Below are 24,652 nucleotides of genomic sequence, written 5' to 3'. Positions count from 1 at the left end.
CACAGTCTTAACCACTGGACCGCCAGGGAAGTCCCAAGCCATCACTTTTTAAATATTCCATTTATAAGATAGTTTTATCTAAAATTATATTGAAAATAATTCAGAAAGCTCTTTAAAATCTTTCAGTCTCAAGAGCCTCACTACAAATATAAAATATATACTGACATCCTTGAAAAGGTGGTCCTGATGAAATTATATTTTATCAATTCTAAAAAGCATATTTTTCATGTATTAAGTTTCGGAAACTAGGACATATCTCACATAGTCAAAGGTATCTAGCCATTGCTACTGGTCTGCATTAAAGCTGAATTTTTCCAGAGAAGATGTGCATCTGCTTCTACCATCATCTGGGGCCACCACCAACCTGAAATCAGTCTGAATTAAATCTTCCGTTGCAGGCTTCTGTGGATCACACTGGTAATATGACTTCAGACCTCAGACTTGCAGCTCGTGGTTCAAATTCTCAGGGAAGATTTTTTGGGTGCCCTCTCTACCTAGGTTGACACTTGCAGTTTCTTTGTTGTCCCCTTTCTGCATGGCCAAGTTAATTTCTCACTTATTCTTAGACTAAGGGTACAGACCTCTGGTATACCAGCTTTGTAAGAGATATCTCCTACAACTCCCCATCCTGAGAGTTTTTTCCTTTGTAGTGGTACCTAACATAATGAAACTTCTTATCATATATCATGTCCTAGAGTTGATGAAATATGGTACTTTAAATAGGTTTCTATAGTTTCTATTCAGTAGACTCTAGAACTTTCTATAGAAAGTAATTATTAAATTGCAAACCTCTTTTATTCTATTTAGTATTTCCTCCTTAAGCCTGTAGCTTTACATCCTAAAAACCTATAGCATGTGTTACTATATTTCTACAAAGAACCAAATTACCATGTACAGTGAAAAAGAAAATAAAATGTCTAATTACAATTTAGTTTTTCAGCCTAATTCCCAATAGTTATGATGATTTAGGGACTTCCCTGGTGGTCCAGTGGTTAAGACTCCGTGCTCCCAATGCAGGGGCCGTGTTCAACGCTGGTCAGGGAACTAGATCCCGCATGCTGCAGCTAAAGATCCTGCATGCCACAACTAAAGATCCTGCATGCCACAACCAAAGATCCTGCATGCCATAACCAAAGATGCCACGTGCTGCAACTAAAGACCTGGAGCAGTCAAATAAATAAATAAATATTTTTAAAAAAAATATGTATGATGATTTATAAATTTCTAGTTGAAAAAACAAAATTTCAGCTTTTTCTCTCAAAGTATTTAAAATCCTAAAATTTGGAAAGGTAAGTTGGTTTTTAGAGCAGACATGCAGGATTTGACTTCAGGGACACAAAAGTAAACCCTGAATTACTTAGAAACAGTAATGGAATTCATTCTATTTAGATTTAGAATAGCAAAAAACATACTCATCTTTCTAACAAATTAGTACAAATTCTAATTAGGTTTCATGTCTCATAAGCCCCAGTGAGCCTTCACTTTCCTTACTATTTCATTCAGTACAGAGCACAAAACTAAAAATGATAAGCTAAGAAATAACTCCCTGCATGCCGCAACAAAGATCCACGTGCCACAATTAAGACCCGACACAGCCAAATAAACAAAAACAAACAAAAAAAAACAAAACAAGAAAAAAAGAGAAATAAACCTCTATCAAAAGAAGCCTATGAATTTTCCCCTTAAATTATCAAAATCCTGATCACTGATTTCTTTCCCCCAAATTTGAACAATGTCCAATAGCAATACATTCAAAAGGAAAAGAATGCCAAGTACACTAGGATGTGAGATCACTTACTAAGGGAAGGATATGAGAAAAATGACCTTAAAATAATTCAGTGATGTATTTTAAGACAATTCCACAACTTTGACAACCAGAACTGAAAAGAACTCATTTCACTTGACCTGTTCTACTTAGCAAAAGCAAACTTTTGAGATGTTCTGGTTTCCTTTATAATTGATTTGCAGGAAAGGCTACCCATGATAATAGCTAACATTTATTAAGCATGTAACTTCTGATTTAATACTTACAACTACCCTATGAGGTAAGTTATCATTATTCTTTTATTTTACAGATGAAGAAACTGAGGCTTAGAGATGTTAAGAAACTTGTCTGTGGGTCTGTGATCACCCAGCTCCTAGGATAAGGGTGGCAACACCCATCTATTATTAGCTGGTCACTACCAGCATTGGCTAGACATTTACCACTACTGCCTCAGGTGCTATGATTAGTCCCTGGGAAAAGAAGATGGCTGAGGTCCAACAGAGGAAGAAAGACAATGTAAACTCTAAGTACAAACACTGTTTTATAAGAACTCTACAAAGGGCATAAAGGAGGCACAAAAGAGAGGGATGGGTAGGAAGGCAATGAACTGGTTAACCTCTGCAAATAAACTAATTGTAATAGTCAATTGTTTCTTTAAATAAAGAATACCTAAAATGTATCTCCCAGTCAATATACTTTCTTTTGAAAGTATTAATTTACTATTTTTATTCATGAACATCCATTAGCGTATGTTACGCTAGTCTAATTTCAGAGTATATAAAACCCACACACATTCATAGCACACATTTACGTATACACACAACAAATGCATAAAATCTAGATATTGAATTATTATTGTTTTAATGTGGTTTGGGCAGGAAAGTGTACTTTAAACACAAAATGTTTTTGACCTGTCTGAACTGTCCCCCTCAGTGACAAAAATTACAGTAAGAATGAAAGGAATGTACTTTTCTCTGTGACTCTTCTAAAGTAGCAGAAGAGTGTTTTAAGCTTCTCTGGTTTCCTTGATGAACGTCCTTCAAACAATCTGAAAGAGATCGAAAATAAAAGAGGGTAAGGATGATTCTAAATGCCTTAATGATTCACAAAAAACTATATCTATACTGCTACCAAGTAATAAAAGAAGCAATTTTTCCAGAAGGCAATTCTGTAACGACAGAAAACTGGGAAAATGTTTGGATTCAAACAGCATCTGGAGAGGACTGAGACCAACTAGAACCAGGCTTCTTCAAAGTTGTTCATGTCAGATGGCACTCTCTAACAACAACGTTCCTCCAGTCTATCTTTCTGTGGGGCACCATCTGGTCCCCCAAAGTCAATTAGGCCAGTGAGTTAATGCTTGATCATGGCAAATACTATATATAATTCATAATATTACCAGGTAGTTGAATGATTGAACTAAAATGGTATCTGAAAAAAAATCCGCATGACTGTTTGGGGGTGGGGTGCGGCTAGGACAACAAGCAGGTATGACAAGATACTGGCGGACTGACCAATCCTTGGTGATTAAACACATATACCCTTCGTATGGTAACCAAAACAATGCCTACCCTATGTCATCCAGTTTCCAGCAACCTGGGCTTGCACTACTTAATTTAGTTTTCTTTGAAATGACATGGCATTGTTATTGGTAACTCATAATGCAATTTATCCTGAGGAAAGAAAAGCAAGGCTTTGAAAGCATATGACCTGAGTAAGTAGTTCACCAAAAGACTTCTAACACAAAAGCATGCTTTCAGGCACAAGATCTAGCTTTACAAAGGCATTTAAAAATTGCAAAGAAATTCTGTGGCTATAAACGATGAAGTATTAGTCATCTGCTTCTAGTCATATACTCTTGCTCTAAAACCAGAAACCCTTCAAGTAAGAGTCCACTTTAATAAGTGCCGAAATGGGTAAAATTTTTCATGATTAGAAAAACAAGCTTATGTAACTATGCAGAGAGGGAAAAGTTAATTCTATGAGAAAATCCTATTGAGCAAATGAAATGAATTAGGAAAAGGGAAGGAAATGTAGATTTCAAATGATCCTGTTTCCAATGATCTGAAATTCTTTATTCAGGGTCAATTTCTGAGAAAACAATTTACATGAATACTTATTTCCTGAAAAGAATGTTAAATGTCAGAAAGCATTTTAACGAAATCTGAAATCTAGTTAATGTTTAGAAGTAGTTTGAGTGCCTGTGTGAAAATTTTTTCTCATCTAAAAGACTGTATTTTCTAAAATGTTTATAACAAATACTCTTAAAATCCAGCTGCCTGTTGAAAGAAAGAATCTTTGAGAACACAGGTTTCAGTTCGGTTTCTTCTGCAAAATGTCAGCCAGAATAGAGCTTGTTTAAATCAAAATGACAGTCAAAATGAAGCCACTTGGCAGTTTAATTAAACATCCTGTATCAAATAAATATGATTTACCGAATGAATACCTTGGGATCCATTGCAAAATCCCTTTCTAGGTTTACCACTTAGTAGAGGGAATCAGGATAAATATAAAGGCAGCTATCACCTTTTTTTAGAGATGAACTGATGTACTTACTATACAACTCAATTAAGGGGAAAAAGTTCCTCTTCCGTAGAACTGTTGCATAGTGAGTGAAAATGGCTATTGCCCTCAAGAAATAATTCCCCCAAACGTAAAAAGCATCCCTAGCTTCAGCATGTGATCATTTATTTATAAAATCACGTAAAAGTTAACATATTTAATAACCATGATGGCAAATTATTAACCTTAGGAGACTCTTGGGACTACATATTTATTACCTTAGCAATATGGACTTTCCTGGAAAGATTATATGGCTGTTATTATCACCCACTACAAATGAGCATTAGTGTTTATTTTACAGATCCAAATCTTATAGGTACAAATTAAGCAGAATCTCAATGCATTCTCTTTCTTCATTGCTCCAAGTCTAATTTCAAATCACTATGCAACCATATATGCTTTCCATCTTCCTGATGGAGAAGTGTGTGGGGGGTGGGGTCTGGGACACAACAGGGAGGTAGAAAATTAGGCAAGATGAAGCAGGTTTAAAACCTTTGCATCAATTCTCAGATTTCACTTTGTAAAATTTTAAAGTACCACGAATAGCCACCTAAATAAAATGAGTTATTCTGGTATGGAAGCAAGTGAAAATAACATAAAAACACAGGCAATCTGCATGAGAGAAAGCCACAAGAGCGATGTACTATCTGAAGGACAGCGTTTGGGGTGGCGGTGGGAGGTGGGGGGGGGGTGGCGGGAGGGAGATAGACAAAGGGACTGAGGACAGCCCGAGAAAGGAAGAGACAGAAAGATGGGGCTGGCAAGACAGAAGAGAAAGAGACAGAAGTTAGGTTGAAGACAGAAGGAGGGTATGAGAGACAGAAACTCGCAGAGAAAGACACTCAGAGAGACAAACAGAAAAAGACAGAGACTCAGAGAGAATGAGACCTTCTCATAATAATCAAGCACCATCCAATTTTTTTTAACTCCTCAACATCATTTTTTGTTGTTGTTGTTAATTTAGATTTTCAAGTCCTGGGTGTTTTTTTTTTTTTTTTTTTTGGCCATGCTGCACGGCATGTGGGATCTGTTTCAAGACCATGGATCGAACCCGCACCCCCTGCAGTAGAAGCATGGAGTCTTAACCACTGGACCGCTAGGGAAGTCCTTGGATCCCTGGGTATGTATATTTGAAGGCATATTTTGAGTCAGCAGGCGTGCATGTAAACATGCACATAAACTAGGCCATAATAACCCCTCCACACGTAGGGAAGACATTTTAGCATTTAACCAAATGATAACTACAGATTATTAAAGAAAATAAACAGAGAAAGCCAGTTAGGCAACCTCACTCTTGTTCTAAACAAAACTTTTATTTTCAAGGGAATAAGTCAATCAAGGGTCAGCTACTTATTAACTGGTGTTTTTCTTTCCATACATATAAAGAGAAACATAGTTTAATAAAATCTTTCCCTGAATGGAATATTGATAACATTACTAGAATTGGATTCTAGACACACACATACTCCCATGTGATTTCAAGTTAAGGATTAATCCTATTAGTATACAGTAAATCAAACCTAAAGCACTATAACCTCCACTTTAAAGTGGAAGCAAATGATAATCCGGAACCCAGCCAGAAAGTCATTCTTGGCTTTTCTGTGAAGCACTGTGCCATATGGCCCTGACAGCATTTTCAATCCATGGAAGAGACAGATGTAAAAGCCTCCTGGGCTGACCACTGCTGCAACCCACAATTAATCTCTGACCATCAGTTTCTAAGCAATCTCAGAAGCATCGATGCTAATCACATTGGAAGCCTTTATAAGAATGTTTAGGCCCTGAAAGGCAAGCAGGGGAAAAGGTCAGGGGTATTTAACATAACTAAGCAGGGCTGGAAGAACACAACGATAAATAAAAAAAGGGAAGACTTATTCAATTTATTGACGTCAGCCTGCCACCACAAACTCTTACCATTTTTCTTATTCAATCAACTGGCTAGCCTTTTGAGACTAAATACACTCACACACACACACAACTCCTAACTGGCAGAAACTATAAACAGCAATTATGCAAAAAAGAAAACATGACAACAACAAAATGCTCCATAATCTGCTTACCAAATGGCTCATCAAATTAGGTAGTTGATATTTCATAAGCCACACGAAAAATGGGAACTACTGGTTGTTTTTCATTTCTGGAGTGCACGCAGAACATTTTGCTCTTGAGAAGAAGTGAGACATAACGAAACAGCAATGAGTTTGAACAGAAGACAGTGTTCAAGTCCCACTTCTGCTACAGGTCATTTACTCTCACTGAACCAATTAGTATAGAAGCTTCCCAACTAGAAACTTCCAGGATAGAATCAAAGTGAGCTGCCAATAGACAGCATCAATGATCGCGAATAGTTGTGGTTGTTGGCTGTTTTCAGCTTATGAAAACACATTCATCTCACTGAGAGACAAGTGCAGACATCCTGACTGCTGAGGATTCCCTAAAACAACTGTGGAAACTACCACAGGTTTCACCTGCCTTAATTAATTTTCAGTGTTCTGGTGACCAAAAGAACATCCATCAGCCAGGAAGACAAGAGCATGCCTGGTTTCAAATCTTCAACAGACCTACTTAAACTCTTATTTGGTAAAAATGCTACTGGGATACTGCAAGCTTAAATCCCTCATGGTCATTCTGGACTGGAAATAATTCTTACAGATCAAGGATTATTTCTAGGGATAATTCTAATTTCTGACTACCTATGATGTAAAAAACTATTAATCTGATTCATTCAAAAAGAGGCTTCCCTGGTGGTGCAGGGGTTAAGAATCCACCTGCCAACGCAGCAGACATGGGTTTGAACCCTGGTCCAGGAAGATGCCACATGCCCCGGAGCAACTAAGCCCGTGCACCACAACTACTGAGCCTGCGCTCTAGAGCCCGTGAGCCACAACTACTGAGCCCACGTGCCACAACTACTGAAGCCCGTGTGCCTAGAGCCCATGCTCTGCAACAAGAGAAGCCACCGCAATGAGAAGCCCACGCACCACAATGAAGAGTAGCCCCCGCTCGCCCCAACCAGAGAAAAGCCCGCGAACAGCAACAAAGACCCAACACAGCCAAAAATAAGTAAATAAATAAACAAAATTATTTATTTTTTTATTTTTTAAAAAAAAGAGCCCACTGATATGATGCACAGAAAAGGACACAACATCAGTTCTCTCCTATTTCTGTCAAAAATTCAGTGACCTCACTCCATTTGTGAAAATAATGTCAGTCAAACCCAGACTGAAGAACATACTACAAAATAACTGATGAGTAGTCTTCTAAAGTGTCAAAGTCATGAAAGAAAAGGAAAAACTAAATAACAGGGTAGAGGAGACTTAGAAAACGACAGCGGTCCCCCCTTACCTGTAGGAAATCCAAGACTCCCCGGTGGCTGCCTGAAACCTCGGACAATATGGAACCCTATGTATACTATGTTTTTCCCTACAGATATATACCTAACGATAAAGTTTAATTTATAAGTTAGGCACAGTAAGACATTAACAACAACAATAACTAATAATAAAGTAGAACAATTATAATAATATACTGTAATAAAAGTTATGTGAATGTGGTCTCTAGCTTTCAAAATATCCTATTGTACATATTTAATGCCTTTTCCATCTTAACTAAGCACTTATCACACACATTGGCCATAACTTGTGCAGTTTGAGGTGTAACAGCAAAACTACCATAAATTTCTTTTTCCTTCTTCTTAATTCCATGGATAGAAGCACTTTACAGCTTTTCTTTGTCATATCCCAACTGCCATCATCACTACTCATGTGCTTGGGGTCCATTATTAAGTAAAATAAGGGTTACTTGAACAAGCACTGCGATGACTCAACAGCTGATCTGATAACCAAGACAGGCTACTAAGTGACTAACAGGTGGGATACGCTGGACAAAGGGATGATTCATGTCCTGGATGGGAAGGAGTGGGATGGTACAAGATTCCATCATGCTACTCAGAATGGTGTGCAATTTAAAACTTATGAATTGTTTGGAATTCTCCATTTAATATTTTCAGACTGTGGTTGACTGTAGGTAACTGAAACCATGGAAAGCGAGCCACAGATAAGAAGGGACTACAGTAGGGACTTCCCTGGTGGTGCAGTGGATAAGACTCCACGCTCCCAATGCAGTGGGCCCAGGTTCAATCCCTGGTCAGGGAACTAGATCACACATGCATGCCGCAACTAAGAGTCTGCATGCCACAACTAAGGAGCCCACATGCCACAACTAAGGAGACCACATGCTGCAACTAAGGAGCCCTGGAGCCACAACTAAGGAGCCCGCCTGCTGCAACTAACACCCACACAACCAAATAAATAAATAAATATAAAATTTTTTAAAAATAAATAAATGGTCTTTAAAAAAAAAGGGGCCTACTGTAAACACAGTGTGGCATACTGGGAGGATTCTGGAACAGAAAAATACAGTACAAAAACTGTTGGAATTCAAATAAGGTCTGCAGTTCAGTTAACAGTATTATACCAATGTTGATTTCCTGGTTTTGATAACTTTACTATGGTTACAAAGTATGGTTACATAGTAATATTAACATAAGGGGAAGTTAGGAGAGTTGTATTCAGGAACTCTCAGTACTATTTCTCCAACTTTTTTACACATCTAAAATTCATTAGAAATAAAATTTTTAACAAGACAACATTAAAAAGGTAAACTAAAATAAGTGGCATTACCACACCAATCAACTTTGAACACAAAAACAGAACGGTAAACAGAACTTTGTCAACTTTGAGCAAAGTCATGTGACTTTGCTCCATCACTACATCTCCTTCTCTGTACCCTGTCCACACTGCCCCGCCCCTCAGAGGCAGGAGATGGGGATTAGAGGGAGGTAATGGAGGAGGACATTACACACAGTCTACTGGGAAAGAGGAGCATATACTGGAACAATTTTCTGAATGCCCGCTCCTGACATTAGGGGAAAAAAACTCACATTTTACTCACAGATCCCATAAAGATAATTCTCAGGTGAAAAACAGAGATGGGGGGTGGAGGGGGGCTGGAGGGAGGAAAAAAACGATATTCATTTGCCAAGAAGATTTTACAATGTTTTTGTTTGTGTAAATGATGGAGAAAGTAATAATGTGGGGAAATGGCTAGAATCTAAAACTTTATCAACCTTCACAATACATTACTTTAATCAAATAATTTAAACATTATTTTGTCTTCCTTTTAAAAAATATTAGATTAATAAATTAATCATGTCTATAAAAAGTCAAAGTCAACTTTCACTTTTGCTTTTTGTGTTAAGAACTGTATTTTCAAGTCTCATAAGACGGTCAGTCTCATGGCTCTAAACTCACACTTTACAGAAAGGAGTACTTGTACTCCAGCTTTAACATTATTTCAGCATACAAAGAATATAATGTACAACAAATGTTCTGTGACTAAATAATCACACCAAACAGGCATAAGGAATTCAGGGCACTTAGAGGAGGAGGACAACCTGACAGGGTGGAAAGAACATGTGCCTTGGAGTAAGACAGACCTGAGACTAAACTTTAGCTCTGTGACTTACTAGCTCCTGGACCCAAAGCAAGTTTTGTTAACCATGAACTTTAATTATCTTACCTGCAAAACAGCAAAAATATCGCTTAACTCACTGTATTGTAAAGATTAAATTAGATAATTGTACATAAAATGTTTGGCAAATCACTCAATGCCAACCTTCTCCATTTTAATGTTAAAAAGGTGTTCGCTGAAAACATACCGATTGAAGTTAATATCTGGATAACTAGAATACTCCGATTTCATCTTAGCATTGCGCCGTGGAAACGTGCAGAAGAAAGCATTAGCTAAAAGACTAGCAATCTGTTCCTGTGACATTGTGATGGAATGATTCATCTTCTGTTTCAGGAGCGGTATTGGCTGATAGAGGAAACACAAATACAGACAAGAAGAGCAATAATTAGTTTAGCAATTTCAAAAGCAGAGGCACCAAATTGCATTTGCTAAATTAAGGTAGGAATAATTTCAGGCCACTCTTGAATCCTTAAATCAGCAATACTGTTGAAGTCAAGAGCAGTTCATCAAGGATGATTGGGAAAATGTACTTGTTTGACAAAGTGCAGATTTCTAATCAATAATAATGATAGTGAAGAGAACACAAAACATTACTTGTATTAGTGAAAAACGAGATTCCTTTAGCAAGTAAGAAATAAAAACACATTACACATGTAATGAAAAATTAAAACAAAGGATGGAACAGAAAAATGTAATGTTGAGTTTAGCTACTACTGCATATGCTAAATTTTGTTCTCACTTATATTAAAGATTATTGGACAGAGCAATTTCTCTATTTCAGTCTTAAAGAAAATGATCTAAGGAAAATAATTCAATAAATAGGTCTTTTCCTTCTAATTTTGAATCACACTTCTCACTGACAATTTATAAGACCCAAATCTAATTTTATTAAGGCAATTAATAGAACATGTGTACACAGACTTATTTATGTATAACCTGTAAGAATACAGGCATTTCCTACATAATCATTTCAAGTCAAGGAAGATGCAGGACATTTCTCCCTCAAGTTTTTTATGTCTGAAATGTCTTCAAGTTATACCAAACCCAAACTGACTAACCTTTTATTTTTAGTATATTCCACAGGACCTGAGTATTGTGTTCAGTGAGTTGTATTCTATTTTAAATGTTTAAACTGTATGTTTTTAAAGACATGCTGGGAAAGCCAAAGACCAACTGCCAATTTACATATCAGTTGTTAAATTTCAAAATGCTCCAACATAATACTTAGAGATGCTTTTCCTATTCCCTTTAATAAGACCCAGAACTAAGAATCCTTGATATCTACTTTAATTCAAAACAGTATGCATAGAGAACTGTCCTGATCATATCTCAGGAATCAGCACTCAAAATGAAACTGAGGAAAGGCAGGCAAGACAAATCAACTATAACAATTAGCTTTTCTCTAAGTAACAGAAAACATACATCATTGCTAGAATAAGAGTTTGCTAGAAAAAGAAAATGCTAAACTTGCAGTTCAACTATTTGTCTTGGGAAAATACAAACGTAAACAAACAGGAAATATCAAAAATTTATTTTCACTAGGGTATCCAAAATTCTCTCCTTTTAGGCCTTAGCAAACACCAGTTCTAAGAAAGAAGCAATAGAGAGCTCATATTGATCTTCATTTTCCTTCCTATACATTTATTTACAGCCCAGCCACGAGTTTAGAAAAGGTGACAAAGTATCAATGGCTTAAAGCACACTGTTCCTTGGTTTTAGTAAGAAATGAGTTTTTAACTACCATTTACCGGGTTATCCACAAAAATGATTTTGGGCTTAATGGACTTTAAACACAAACATTTCTTGTTTCCCAAATAACTAAATAAGTATACTTTAAAATATAATAAGTTATTTGTTCTCCTGGTGAGGAGAAATGCCTGAAAGCTAATACTTGTGGAAAACTAGAGGATGTAAATCTTATCATCGAGCACTCAGCTAGGTAAAATAAGACACTGGTTAACGTGAATGAAGACCTCTCATCAGAAAGACAAATTAAGGAAACAATCCCATTCACCCTTGCAACAAAAAGAATAAAATACCTAGGAATAAACCTACCTAAGGAGGTAAAAGACCTGTACTCAGAAAACTATAAGACACTGATGAAAGAAATCAAAGATGACACAAACAGATGGAGAGATATACCGTGTTCTTAGATTGGACGAATCAATATTGTGAAAATTACCATACCGAAAGCAATCTACAGATTCAATGCAATCCCTATCAAATTACCAATGGCAATTTTTACAGAACTTGAACAAAAAAATCTTAAAATTTGTATGAAGACACAAAAGACCCCTAATAGCCAAAGCAATCTTGAGGGAAAAATACGGAGCTGGAAGAATCAGACTCCCTGACTTCAGAGTACACTACAAAGCTACAGTCATCAAGACAATATGGTACTGGCACAAAAACAGAAATATAGATCAATGGAACAGGATAGAAAGCCCAGAGTTAAACCCACACACCTATGGTCAACTAATCTATGACAAAGGAGGCAAGGATATACAATGGAGAAAACAGAGTCTCTTCAATAAGTGGTGCTGGGAAAACTGGACAGCTACATGGAAAAGAATGAAATTAGAACACTCCCTAACACCATACACAAAAATAAACTCAAAATGGATTCAAGACCTAAATGTAAGACCGGACACTATAAAACTCTTAGAGGAAAACATTGGAAGAACACTCTTTGACATAAATCACAGCAAGATCTTTTTTGATCCACCTCCTAGAGTAATGGAAATAAAAACAAAAATAAACAAATGGGACCTAATGAAACTTCAAAGCTTTTGCACAGCAAAGGAAACCACAAACAAGACGAAAAGACAACCCTCAGAATGGGAGAAAATATTTGCAAACGAATCAACAGACAAAGGATTAATCTCCAAAATATATAAACAGCTCATGCAGCTCAATATTAAAGAAACAAACAACCCAATCCAAAAATGGGCAGAAGACCTAAATAGACATTTCTCCGAAGAAGACATACAGATGGCCAAGAGGCAAATGAAAAGCTGCTCAACATCACTAATTATTAGAAAAATTCAAGTCCAAACTACAATGAGGTATCACCTCACACCAGTTAGAATGGGCATCTTCAGAAGATCTACAAACAGCAAATGCTGGAGAGGGTGTGGAGAAAAGGGAACCCTCTTGCACTGCTGGTGGGAATGTAAACTGATCCAGCCACTATGGAGAACAATATGGAGGTTCCTTAAAAAACTAAAAATAGAATTACCATATGGCCCAGCAATCCCACTACTGGGCATATACCCTGAGAAAACCATAATTCAAAAAGACACATGCACCCCAATGTTCATTGCAGCACTATTACAACAGCTAGGTCATGGAAGCAACCTAAATGCCCATCAACAGACAAATGGATAAAGAAGATGTGGTAAATATATACAGTGGAATATTAGCCATAAAAAGGAATGAAATTGGGTCATCTGTAGAGATGTGGATGGACCTAGAGACTGCCACACAGAGTGAAGTAAGTCAGAAATAGGAAAACAAATATCGTATATTAACGCATATATGTGGAATCTAGAAAAATGGCACAGATGAACCGGTTTGCAAGGCAGAAATAGAGACACAGATGTAACAAACAAATGTATGGACACCTGGGGGGAAAGGAGTGGGGGGGGGGGTGGGATGAATTGGGAGATTGGGATTGACATATATACACTAATATGTATAAAATAGATAACTAATAAGGACCTGCTGTATAAAAAATGAATTAATTTAAGAAAACATGAATGAAGATCTTTCAAAAAGTTCATATCCAAAATTTGTTTCCTTTAATTTCATTTTTATAAATCTAAAATTTACCTTTTAGATTTGGCCTAGAGAACATTAATATGATAAATCATTAAATAACAACATACGCAATTTAACTTGCCAAAGATATATTCCGATAACAAATTGAAATGTTAACTTTCACAGCAGAGATTTACCTTTTAGTCGAGGGCAGAGGACAAAATTAAAATGTTTTACCATTAGTACACTAATGGAAGGACAAAGTTGTTTTAAGCCAGGAAAAAGAGATGGGAGCCACGAATCTGATTTTGGTTCCACCCACTGACTTGTTATAGATTACAAACTTGGGTGCTTTTGAATACATATCTCATTAAGTACAATAGGGAAACCTTCTCTCTAAAGCATGAAGGGAAGAGAAGGGAAGAGAAGAGGAGAAAGTGATTCCTATCTAAAGGCTATATTCAGTTAATTATGAACTACAGTGAATTAAAAAAGCATTTAATTAAGCACTATATTAGACCTGGGGACACAAAGATGATCTCCCTTCAGGGAGAATATAATCTAGGGGAGGAGACATATAAAAACATAAGTTACAAAATAATGTGCTTAATAAGTATAATTCGAGTGCTACAGGAGTGATAAACTTTGGCTGGGAGAGGTAGGAAAGGCTTCACAAGGGGCAGAACCTAAGAGGTAGTGAGAAATTTTACTACATAAGGAAAAAATCAAGGAGAAAAAGAGAAAAGAATGAACATGAAACATAAGCAAGCAAATAGCTTCCAACATAAACAACAAGAAGTTGAGTTTTAAAATATGTTTTCTCTGCCCAACAGAAAAACTTATTTCAGACACAATGAATTAATGAGGTGAAATTACAGTTACCTAAAATTGGAAATATCACAGTATAATGCTAACAAATATGGCACACGCAAAAACATTCAGTGGTTCTCAACATTTGGACTCAAGCATTCGGACATGGCTTTTGGTTGCCCCAATGACTATGGTTGTGTTTTTTGTGCTGTTCCAATGATAGACTGCAACGTGTGGGACCATCCTACACATTCAGAAATTGCTCCGCCCAAAATGTCCCTAGGGCCCCTGTGGATCAACAGTGTTAGCAGAAACCTGGCTAGCATCCATGCAGCCAGGGGGCTTGCCCCAGAAATAAATGACAGAGGCGAATTCAAGCTGCTGTTGCGAGAAACACAGGAAAAAAATTATGAAGAACAAACCAACAACCTCTTATAATTACATCTACAAATTCTTTGATACTCTACCCCCTTGAGAGGCAGAGTCTAATTATCCTTTCCTTGAGTATGAGCTAGATTTAGGGACTAAATTCTAATGCAGAGAAAGAACAGTGAAAGCAATAGTGTGTGTCTTCAGAAATGAGGTCAAAAAGGCACTGCCTCTTCCTGTCTCTCTCCTTTGGGTGGCTTTTTCTGGGGAAGTTAGCAACCATGTCATGAGGATACCCAATCAGCCTACAGAGAGCCCCACAGCAAGGAACTGAGGCCTTCTGCCAGCAGCCATGTGAGTGAGCCAACTGAGAAGTGGCTCTCCAGCTTCAGTCAAACCTTCAGATGACTGCAGCCCTGGCCAACACCCTGACTGCAGCCACAAGAGAGATCCCAAGCCAGAACCAGTCAGCTAAGCTGCTCCCAAATTCCCAACAGAAACTGAGATAATAAATGTTTCCTGTTTTAAACCACTAAATTTTGAGGTAGTTTGTTATGCAGCAATAAATAATTAATACACTCCCACACAAAACAAAATAATACCAGATTCTTTCTTTTATTTTTAAAAGTTAAGAAAAGTTAAGAATGTATCATGAACTCACTACTTTGGGGGAGAGGGGAGGAAGGAGTAGGTATTAAGCCATTTTGAAGATAAAATGTTCTAAATCCATTAGTATGCTTTGAAATAATGACTATCCTTTTTTGAAAGTCAGAGATTGTTTTAAAAAAAGAGAAAAAGTAGTATGAGTAAGCAAACATCAACACTGTAAACTGAAGCTCAGAAACTGAATGCTGCATTTTTAATGTCCACTCGCAGTGTTCTCTGTAGCCTCTAACCTTTTCCTTAGTATAGCAAAATCATCATACTCTGGCAAAAACTGCTTCCCATCTCTCTGTTTGACCTTGACAATTAGAGTTTAAACGAAATTCAACTGTGAGTCTCAAGAAAGCTACTGAGGAAGAAGTTATTTCCACCAACCTGGGTGCAAATATTTGGCAGACAGAGTGCAATTTTCACCATATCAGGCAAAATGGACTGATATAAGTGTTGAGCTTCTGCTTCTTCTAGTACCTGAAAACCAATAAAATGTTATCAGTGAATAATAACCAATGAACAAATATTTGTTATTAAAATTAAATTACATATCTGCTTATATAGGATCCCATAAGAAGGCATATTATCAGCATCATTGAACACATGCACAAGTACACCAACAGGTGCAGTAAGGAACTTACAAATTCATTTCCAAATGTATGCAATTCACCTAAATGCCCTCTGAAAATGAATCGAGTATCCCAAATATGAAATATCTATCATATCACATTCACAACTAAATAAATGCTTGCATATGAAAAACAGTACCTTCTGACCTCGGTTACATCAACTAAAAACTATTAGACCACCAAGAACTCTCTCAGAAACCCTCAAGCTTCTACAGTAGGTAATTTAAAGAAATCACCATAAAAGCCACCCTGATCGTTTCAGAGCATATTATATTTGTCAAATCCAACCTACTGGGTAGTAAACAATGAAGTTCCAGGTGACTTACAATTTCCTTTTCTAGGCACCTTTAGAAAGTTAAAACCATGATTCCCATATCATAATTTGAAGTACAAGAAAGACGACATTCATGGCCTATTTTTGTCTTTTGTAATTTCCCATCTCTTCAATGCTTTAGAAATTACTTTAGGCCATTTAATCCAATTTCTCTCTAAACATCAGAGTATTTCTTTTAAAATACTGAAAATGAAAACACTCTTAATCTAGAGATTCTATATATACAGTCAGGATTAAAGTAAATCGTGTATCTATCCGAAATCACATCTCAACTAGATAGATGAGGTCTCAGTTATAATCCAGTCTGATCCTGTCATTATTAAAGAGAAAAGAAAACTGAAGCCAAGGAGGTTACCTGATTATCCTAGACTGAAAATGTCAATTAGCAACTAAATCAGAACTAGAACCCAAGTATTCTGGCCTATATTCCACAGCTCTCCCCACTTCTCTATGTGACCAATGTTTGGGATTGATGAGGATACAGACTCTTTACAAATATCTATAGATTCCCTTTGCTATCAGGAGCTAAGCTGAAATAAAGGAATATTCATTTGTCTATCTACAGCTGGACACAGTATGTGTATAAATAGAAAAAGTAGCAAAGATAATTTACATTCACTCTGGTTTTACAAGAAAGTTCTAACACTAAGAATTTTCTTTATACCAAAGCTCTAAAATCCAAACCTATGCCCACCTCCCTCTTTAAATTAGGAAAATGGGAAAAATGATATTCAGAATGAACAGAAAAATATTTGCAATTCAGAGAGTGTGGGATCCAATTAATCATAGGTATATAAAAAACAAGCAAGTGAAGAACACAAGACAATTATTAATTCTGGGGAAAACAAAAAGTTGTACAAGAGTAGAAAAGGAATCAGATCTCAGATATGAACAGTGTTTTTACCATCCTACTGAAAAACCAGAATACTGATCTAATTGAAATGAATATGATATCTATAGTGGAAAAGTGGGGAAACATAAATAAGACTGTTAGTGGTGATAGGGTTAAGTAAACAATAGCTAAATCCTAATCTTCTATAATGGGAAGTTAACACACTAAAAGAAAAATAAAGGCTAAAAGGTTCAAAGCCTCTTCGTTATAAGCCTCTTTAATGCTAATGAAAAGAAAAACTAAATTTAAAAAAATCATACATAGAAGGCATTCTGCTATTTTAGAATTTTATTGTATATATTAAAGATACTTGCTTTCCTGTGCCTGAAAATGCATAAAACATATTAATGTATTTATTTAAGATATTCAAATTCTTCTTATTCATAATTTATCTTTTTGTTTTTTAAAACATTTTATTTTGAAATAATTATAGATTCACCGAAAACTGCAAAAATAATATACAGAGGTCCGGTTTACCCCTCACCAAGTTTCCCTTAAAGGTTACATTTCAGATTAACTATAACACAATATCAAAACCAGGAAATTAATATTGGTGCAGTATATGCGTATTGTTCTATGTTATTTTATCACGTGTACATTTGTGTAACCAAAATCAAGATGCAGAAGTGTTCCACTATAACAAAAGTCTCCTTTGTGCTACTAATTTATAGTCATACCCTCCTTCCAACCATCCCTAAGCCCTAGAAAGCACCAATCTGTTTTCCATCTCTGTAATTCTGTTGCGTTATACAAATGGAATCATATGGTATGTGTCCTTTTAAGATAGACTTTTTTTCACCCAGTGTAACATCCTTCAGATCTATTCAAGTTCATGCATGTATCAACAGTTAATTCCTACTGCTGAGTAGTATTCCATAGTATGAATATACCACAGTTTGTTTAACCATTTACCTACCGAGGGGCATTTTGGTTGTTTCAACTTTTGGGCTATTACAAACAAAGCTGCCTTTTACTTTCAACCTGCCTATACTGTTATGTCTGAAATAATTTCTTGCAAGCAGCATATAATGTGTCAGGTTTTTTTAATCCACTCTGTAAATCACTGTCTTTTAATTGGTGAACTTTGACATTTACATTTAACCACTGATAAGTTAGAACATATTCATTTTCTATTTTCTCTTTCTTTTACCTGTTTTCTTTTCCTTCATTCCTATGGGTTACTTGAACATATTTTAGAATTCCATTTTTATTTATCTAAAGTATATCTGAACACATCTCTTTGAACAGATTTTTTTTTAATTGGCTGCTCTAGGCATTCATTATATGTAACTTATCACTGTTTCCTGGTGTCAACATTTCACATGTTGCAGTATAGAAACTTTACCTTTCTTTAAGGCTCTTTACCCACCCCCATTATAATTTTCTTTAATATTTCTCCACATACATTGAGAACCACATTTGATAGTGTTATAATGTTTGAAAATAGTGAAACAGAAAATGTCAAACACTATTTAGAATACTCAAGAAGAAAAGTCTACTATATTTTTACTCTTTCTACTATTCTTTCTTCTCTCCTGGTGTTCCAAGATTCCATTTTATCATTTCCTTTCTGTTTCAAGAAATTCCTTTAGACATTCTTTTAGAATAGGTCTATTAATGACAAATTCTCTTCCTTTCCTTCATCTGAGAATGTCACCGCTTCTCCTACAGTCCTGAAGGATATTTTCAATGGACATACACTTCTCTGTTGACAGTTCTTTTCTCTTACTCCTTCAAAAATATTATGTCAGTTCTTTCTAGCCTCCATATTTTCTGATGAGAAATCCAACAACATTCAAACTGTTTTTCCCCTAGGCAATGTGTTATTTCTTTCTGGATGCTTTCAAAAATTTTTTCTTTGCCTTTAGTTTGAGGAAGTTTGACTATGATATGTCTTGGCACGGATTTCTTTGGGTTTATCCTGTAAGAGGTTTGCTCAGCTTCTTGATGTCTTCTGTCAAATTTGGGAAATTTTCAGCTATTATTTCTAGTTTTCAGCCGCTATTTTTTGTTGAATATTTTTTCATCCCTGCCCCTTTTCTCCTCTCCCTCCAGTACTAAAAAGGCATGACTGTTAGATATTTTTTAATAGTTCCATAGGTCCCTACACTTTTTTTATATATAAATTTTAATGTTTCTTGGATGTAATGTTTGCTTGTTTGACCAGTACAACCAGTATAGGAAATTTAGGAATTCAGATTTTCAAGCCAATATAAACCCCAAAATTATATATACTAGACCATTATGCTATTATTGTTTTCTACATTGAGAAAATCTGAAAGGAAATATATAGTCACTTTTAGACCAAAATTATTAAACCATTCTAACTTTTTTGAGTCACCTCAGAAAAAAATGACATAAAAGTCTATTTTCTTTCTGTTGTTCAGACTAATTCCTTTGTTCTTTTTCAAGTTCTCCAATTCTTTCCTCTGTCACCCCCACTCTCCATTGAGCCCATTCATTGCATTAAAAAAAAAAAAATCAGGTATTGTACTTTTCATTTCTAAAATTTCCATTTGGTTCTTCTTTATAGCTTCTATTTCTTTGCTGGGACTGTCTATTTTTCATTTGTTTCAAGGAGCTGTAATTGCTTATTGAAGCCTTTTTATGATGGCTGCTTTAAAGCCCTTGTTAGATAATTCTAACATCTGTGTTATCTCAGGGTTGGTATCTGTTGATTGTCTTCACATTTCAGTTGAGATTTTCCTGGTTCTTGGTGGAGCGATTTTTTATTGAAACCTGGATTTTATGTTATGAGACTTTGGATCTTATTTAAATCTTGTTTTAGCAGGTCTTCTGTGACACAGGAAGGGAGAGCCGCCTCATTACTACCAGTCAGGAGTGAAAATTCTACTGCCCTTGTTGACTCCCAGGGCAGGGAGGGGGAAAGGCATCTTGATATCTCTGGGTTGGGGGGCGGGGGGGCGGGTGCAGAGGGTGTAAGTTCAGGCTCCCCACCAGGCCTCTGCTGATACCACCCTGGTGCCATATTTTTCCAACAGCCCCACAGACCCTAGCTGGTCAGTCTTTTCTCTACCTTTCAGAGTCTTCTTATTCTTTTATAGTGTCCTGGGTTTTCAGCTGTATTTAGTAGGAGGGATAAGGAGAAGTGTCTATCCAAACATTTTTAACCTAAAGACATTTAACCTTAAGTGTCTAAATAGGCTGACAGCTTCTTCTCCTTTGGGTACCTGTCCTTGTCTTTTAAAATTGACATATGAGTAGCTGCTGCCATGCTTTGCTGACCGTCACAAGCTTTAAAATATCACTTATTTATCTGATGAAGCATTATTGCACTGGACTTCTGTCAACGCTTCAGACCTATGTCTAATGTTGCTTTGAAAACACAAAAGAGAAGATAAAAAATGTCATTTGAGAACATAACCAACCCAACTACCATTTGAGATGGAATGCATAATTTAAAAAACTAGTATAATCTTATGCCCTCTCATATATTATTAGCATCTTTAAGCAAATCTTATCTTTTACAAATTATTTACTATTTATTAATGTGCACAATTTATTAATCTATACAATGCAAACCAAGACATTAGTATTAAAAAGTTTTAAAAATGTAAATCATTGCTTAACTTCAAGGGAAGAAGAGCCTTAAATAATAAATATTTATTTATAATATATCATATATTATATTATTTATAATGATGATGATGATTATAAGGAAATTAAGCATTTACATGATGATTAAAAGGAAAGCTTCATTAAATTCTCCCTGCCCTCTATTGGAGAGTCTGCATAATTATATATGGCAAGTGTTTGTGTGTGTGTGCGTGTGTGTACATACCATCCTTTTATTCTCATCCCAAAAGTTGATTATGTACATGTTTCACTCAGAACTGATACAAAGATTTTCAAAATTATAATGCTATTTTACCCATTTCCTCTCTTTAGACTATAGAGTTGTTTATCCATTCAACTAACCAGTAAATAATTTAAGTATCTATTATATGCCAGACACTGCGCCAGGACTGACGACAGAACTGTAAACAATAACAGACATGATCACTGACCTCATGAATCTCAAAGCAGAAAGTCCTATGCTCTTTCTGTGATCCCCTCAATATATCAGCCTTCACCTTGAAGGATAGTAATTACTGCAATTTCATCATAGTGGTCGTGGAGAAGCTATCTTTCCTCATTAGCAGATGGAAGCATTAACAAACTACTAAAATAGAGCAACTTAATTTGTCAAATGTCAAAACATGATGAATGATTTAAATATCTAGAAGCGTACATATAGAAAAGAGATTTTTATTTATTTCTTCTTTCTTAGAATGGTTGATCAACTAAAACTAAATCTGTAAACTGTGCTCTAATACTAAAGGCATATTCATGCATGACTAAGTACAGTGCCTGGCACACAGACAGTACTAAATAAATAATACTACTGAACTTTGAATGAGGAAGTGAAATCTGTAGCTGGTAAAATCAGAAAACTAGTGATATTTTAATGAAGGAGAAAATTTCCATAGATCTACTTCTTCAAAGAGTTCATAGGAAACAGGTTTTTAATCAGTCACAAATCAACAAATATAATAAACACTTCAAGTCACTCCATGTTATCTATTGATGTAAACCTAGGTAGATCCTAGTAAAAATTTTAAAAGTTACTAATACTCTTCTTTAATAAAAAATTTCAAAAGGTCTAGAACATTAAATTTTATGAAACAATTTTTTAATATAAAACATATATCATCCCAAAATCTAAACAGAGGTGAGAAACCTCATAGTCCTATGATCCTAAAGTTAATATAACCATTTAAGTGTTTGTTACACTTAGGTATTTGTTTTCCTTCTCACACAGAAAAAAATCACTTAAAATCACGTTACTCTAACAATTCTGTATAATTTTTTCATTAGACAAAAGAATTTTCCACTTTGCTGTATAGTCTTCATAAACATCACTAGAAACAAAATGTTTTTTTAAAAAGTCATGTATTTTCACTGTAGCAAATTAACATAAACAAAAAGAAAATAAATACCACCCACAAACCCACTATCAATATATATATACTGCTAACATTTTGGCATATATCCTTCCAGTCTGTATTTTGTTTTCATTTACATAGTGGACATGTTCCCATGTAAATAAATATAATCCTATATCACCATTTTCAATAGCTGAGTATTATTAACAATTTGGACACACCATACCTTATTTCCCTACCTAATTCTGTTATGATAGATTTACAGGTTGTTGCCAATTTTCCACTCTTAAAATTACCATTGCAATGAATATCCTTGTACATACATCTTTCTGCAACTATTTGAATATCTCTGTAAGTGAAAATGCTATATCAAAAAGCATAGGCTTTTTTTTTTTTTAAAGGTTTTTAACATATGCTGTCTAATCACCTTCCAGAAAGGTTCTATCAATTTATATTCTGGTGCTGTGTAAGAAAGTACTCAACTCCAAACCTTACTAATACTGTGAATTCTCATATTCTTGTTTTATTCGCAATTTGATAGACTAAATTGACACCACTATTATTTTAATTTGTTTATTTAATTACTAATGATGTTGAACTTTTTATCCCCATGTATACAAACTCCTCTGTGATGAGCCTTAACCCTTCTTTTCTATTAATTTTTAAGTAATACGTGAATACATTCTTGCCTTAAAAATGTCAAACCATTCAGATGAAGTCAAAGCTCTTCTTAACCACAAATCCCCAATTCCAAACTACTTCTCAGACATAAACAGATGCTTGTCTCCTTCCCAAACTACTTCTAAGCATTTCTACATATGTACATACAGAAATTTAGTTTTCTGTTGTATTAAATTTTAAACTAAATGGTATACTATATTTTTTTGCAACTTGTTTTTTGCCTTAAGAGAAAGCCTTAGAAGTCTTTCCACGTAATAGAATGATAAATGCTACACGGTATTTTCCACAGTATGGATATACAATTTTAACCATTCCTTATTGATATATGATATTATATTGATATTATTATACCAATATAATAATGGTTATTATTATATTGCTATACCAGGTTGCTATACACTTCCTTTTTCTCCCCATCAATGGCAATTAATTTTCCCAGCATTATGAAAAATTTCAAAAATACAGCAAAGCTAAAATAACTATACACTGAACACCCATAAACTCAGTTTCTACAGTTAACATTTTACTCTATTTATTTTTGTCGCATATCTATCCATCCATCAATCCATTTTTTTAATGCATTTTGAAGTAAGTTGGGGGCATGAGTACATTTCATCCTGACCACGTCAGCCTCCATATAAATATAATTTAACATTTGTTTACAGGTTTTTTCATTTTGAGGTAAAATTTACATTCAATGAAATGAACCCTAAGTGTACCACTCAATGACATTTTACAAATGCATACACCTGCATAAACTAAATCCCTATCAAGATATAGGATATTATTATACTATCACCCTAGAAGGTTCCCTCATGCCCCTTCCCAGGCAACTTTCCCACATCTGAGAGACTACCACTGTTCTAAATTTTCTTCTACCATAGATTAGTTTTGTCTCTGGTAAAACTTCATATATTGGAAACATGTGATATGTACTGTATTGTGTAAGGCTTTTTTTTTCCCCCTCAGCACTGTGCTTTTGAGATGCATCTATGTTGTGTGTATCAGTGATTTTGTTCCCTTCTATTATTTTATTCTATTGTATAATTATACCACAATTTGTTTATTCATTCTCTTGTTGATAGACAACTGTACTATTTCCAGGATTTGGCTATTATAAGTAAAGCTGCTATAAACATTCTTCTATAAACACAGGATTTTTTGTGTACACATACATTAATTTCTCTTGGGTAGGTTTAGAGAGGAAATGAAATGCATAGGTCATAGAGCAGGTATATGTTTAGTTTTCTAAAGAACTGTGAGACCTTTTTCCAACGTGGTAGTACCATTTTACAAACCCAACAACAAAGTATTGGAGTTCCAGTTGCTCCACATCTCTAGCTACATCTATTCATTTTAGTTTTAGCCCTTCTAGTGCCTGGGCACTAATACCTCATTCTAGTTTTAACTGGCATTTCCCCAATGACAAATGACACTGAGCATTTTTTAATGTGCTAATTGGTCATTTGTATATCTTTCTTTGTGACCTGTCTTTTAAACTCTTTTGTTTAATTTTTTTTACCGGGGTGGTTTGTCTTCTTATTTTTAAATTGAGTTCTTTATATATTCTAAACATAAGTCCTTTGTCATATAAATATATATGCTTTGCAAATATTTTATCCCTGTCTTTAGCTTGTCTATTCATTTTCTTAATGTCTTTTGATAAGTATTTATTAATTTTTTTCTTTTATGCTTAATGCTTTCTGTGTCCTAAGAAAT

The 24,652-nt window shown here is 35.3% G+C and overlaps 1 protein-coding gene across 4 annotated transcripts in view; it reads right to left on the bottom strand.

Annotated features, from left to right (window-relative positions):
• Positions 1–24,652, bottom strand: part of PARG (poly(ADP-ribose) glycohydrolase) — a 113,680-nt gene that overhangs the window by 46,927 nt on the left and 42,101 nt on the right. For all 4 annotated transcript variants that reach the window (XM_036827984.1, XM_036827982.1, XM_036827985.1 and 1 more), the window contains 3 exons: positions 15,836–15,928; positions 10,047–10,204; positions 2,734–2,813 (listed from right to left, as the gene is read on the bottom strand). In XM_036827984.1, the coding sequence (XP_036683879.1) occupies positions 2,734–2,813; positions 10,047–10,204; positions 15,836–15,928 (331 nt within the window). The remainder of the gene's footprint in view (positions 1–2,733; positions 2,814–10,046; positions 10,205–15,835; positions 15,929–24,652) is intronic.

This window comes from Balaenoptera musculus, chromosome 16 (assembly GCF_009873245.2).
Source record: "Balaenoptera musculus isolate JJ_BM4_2016_0621 chromosome 16, mBalMus1.pri.v3, whole genome shotgun sequence".
NCBI lineage: Eukaryota > Metazoa > Chordata > Mammalia > Artiodactyla > Balaenopteridae > Balaenoptera > Balaenoptera musculus.
Note: the sequence above shows the minus strand (reverse complement) of the source record. Positions and strands in the feature narration are given on the sequence as shown.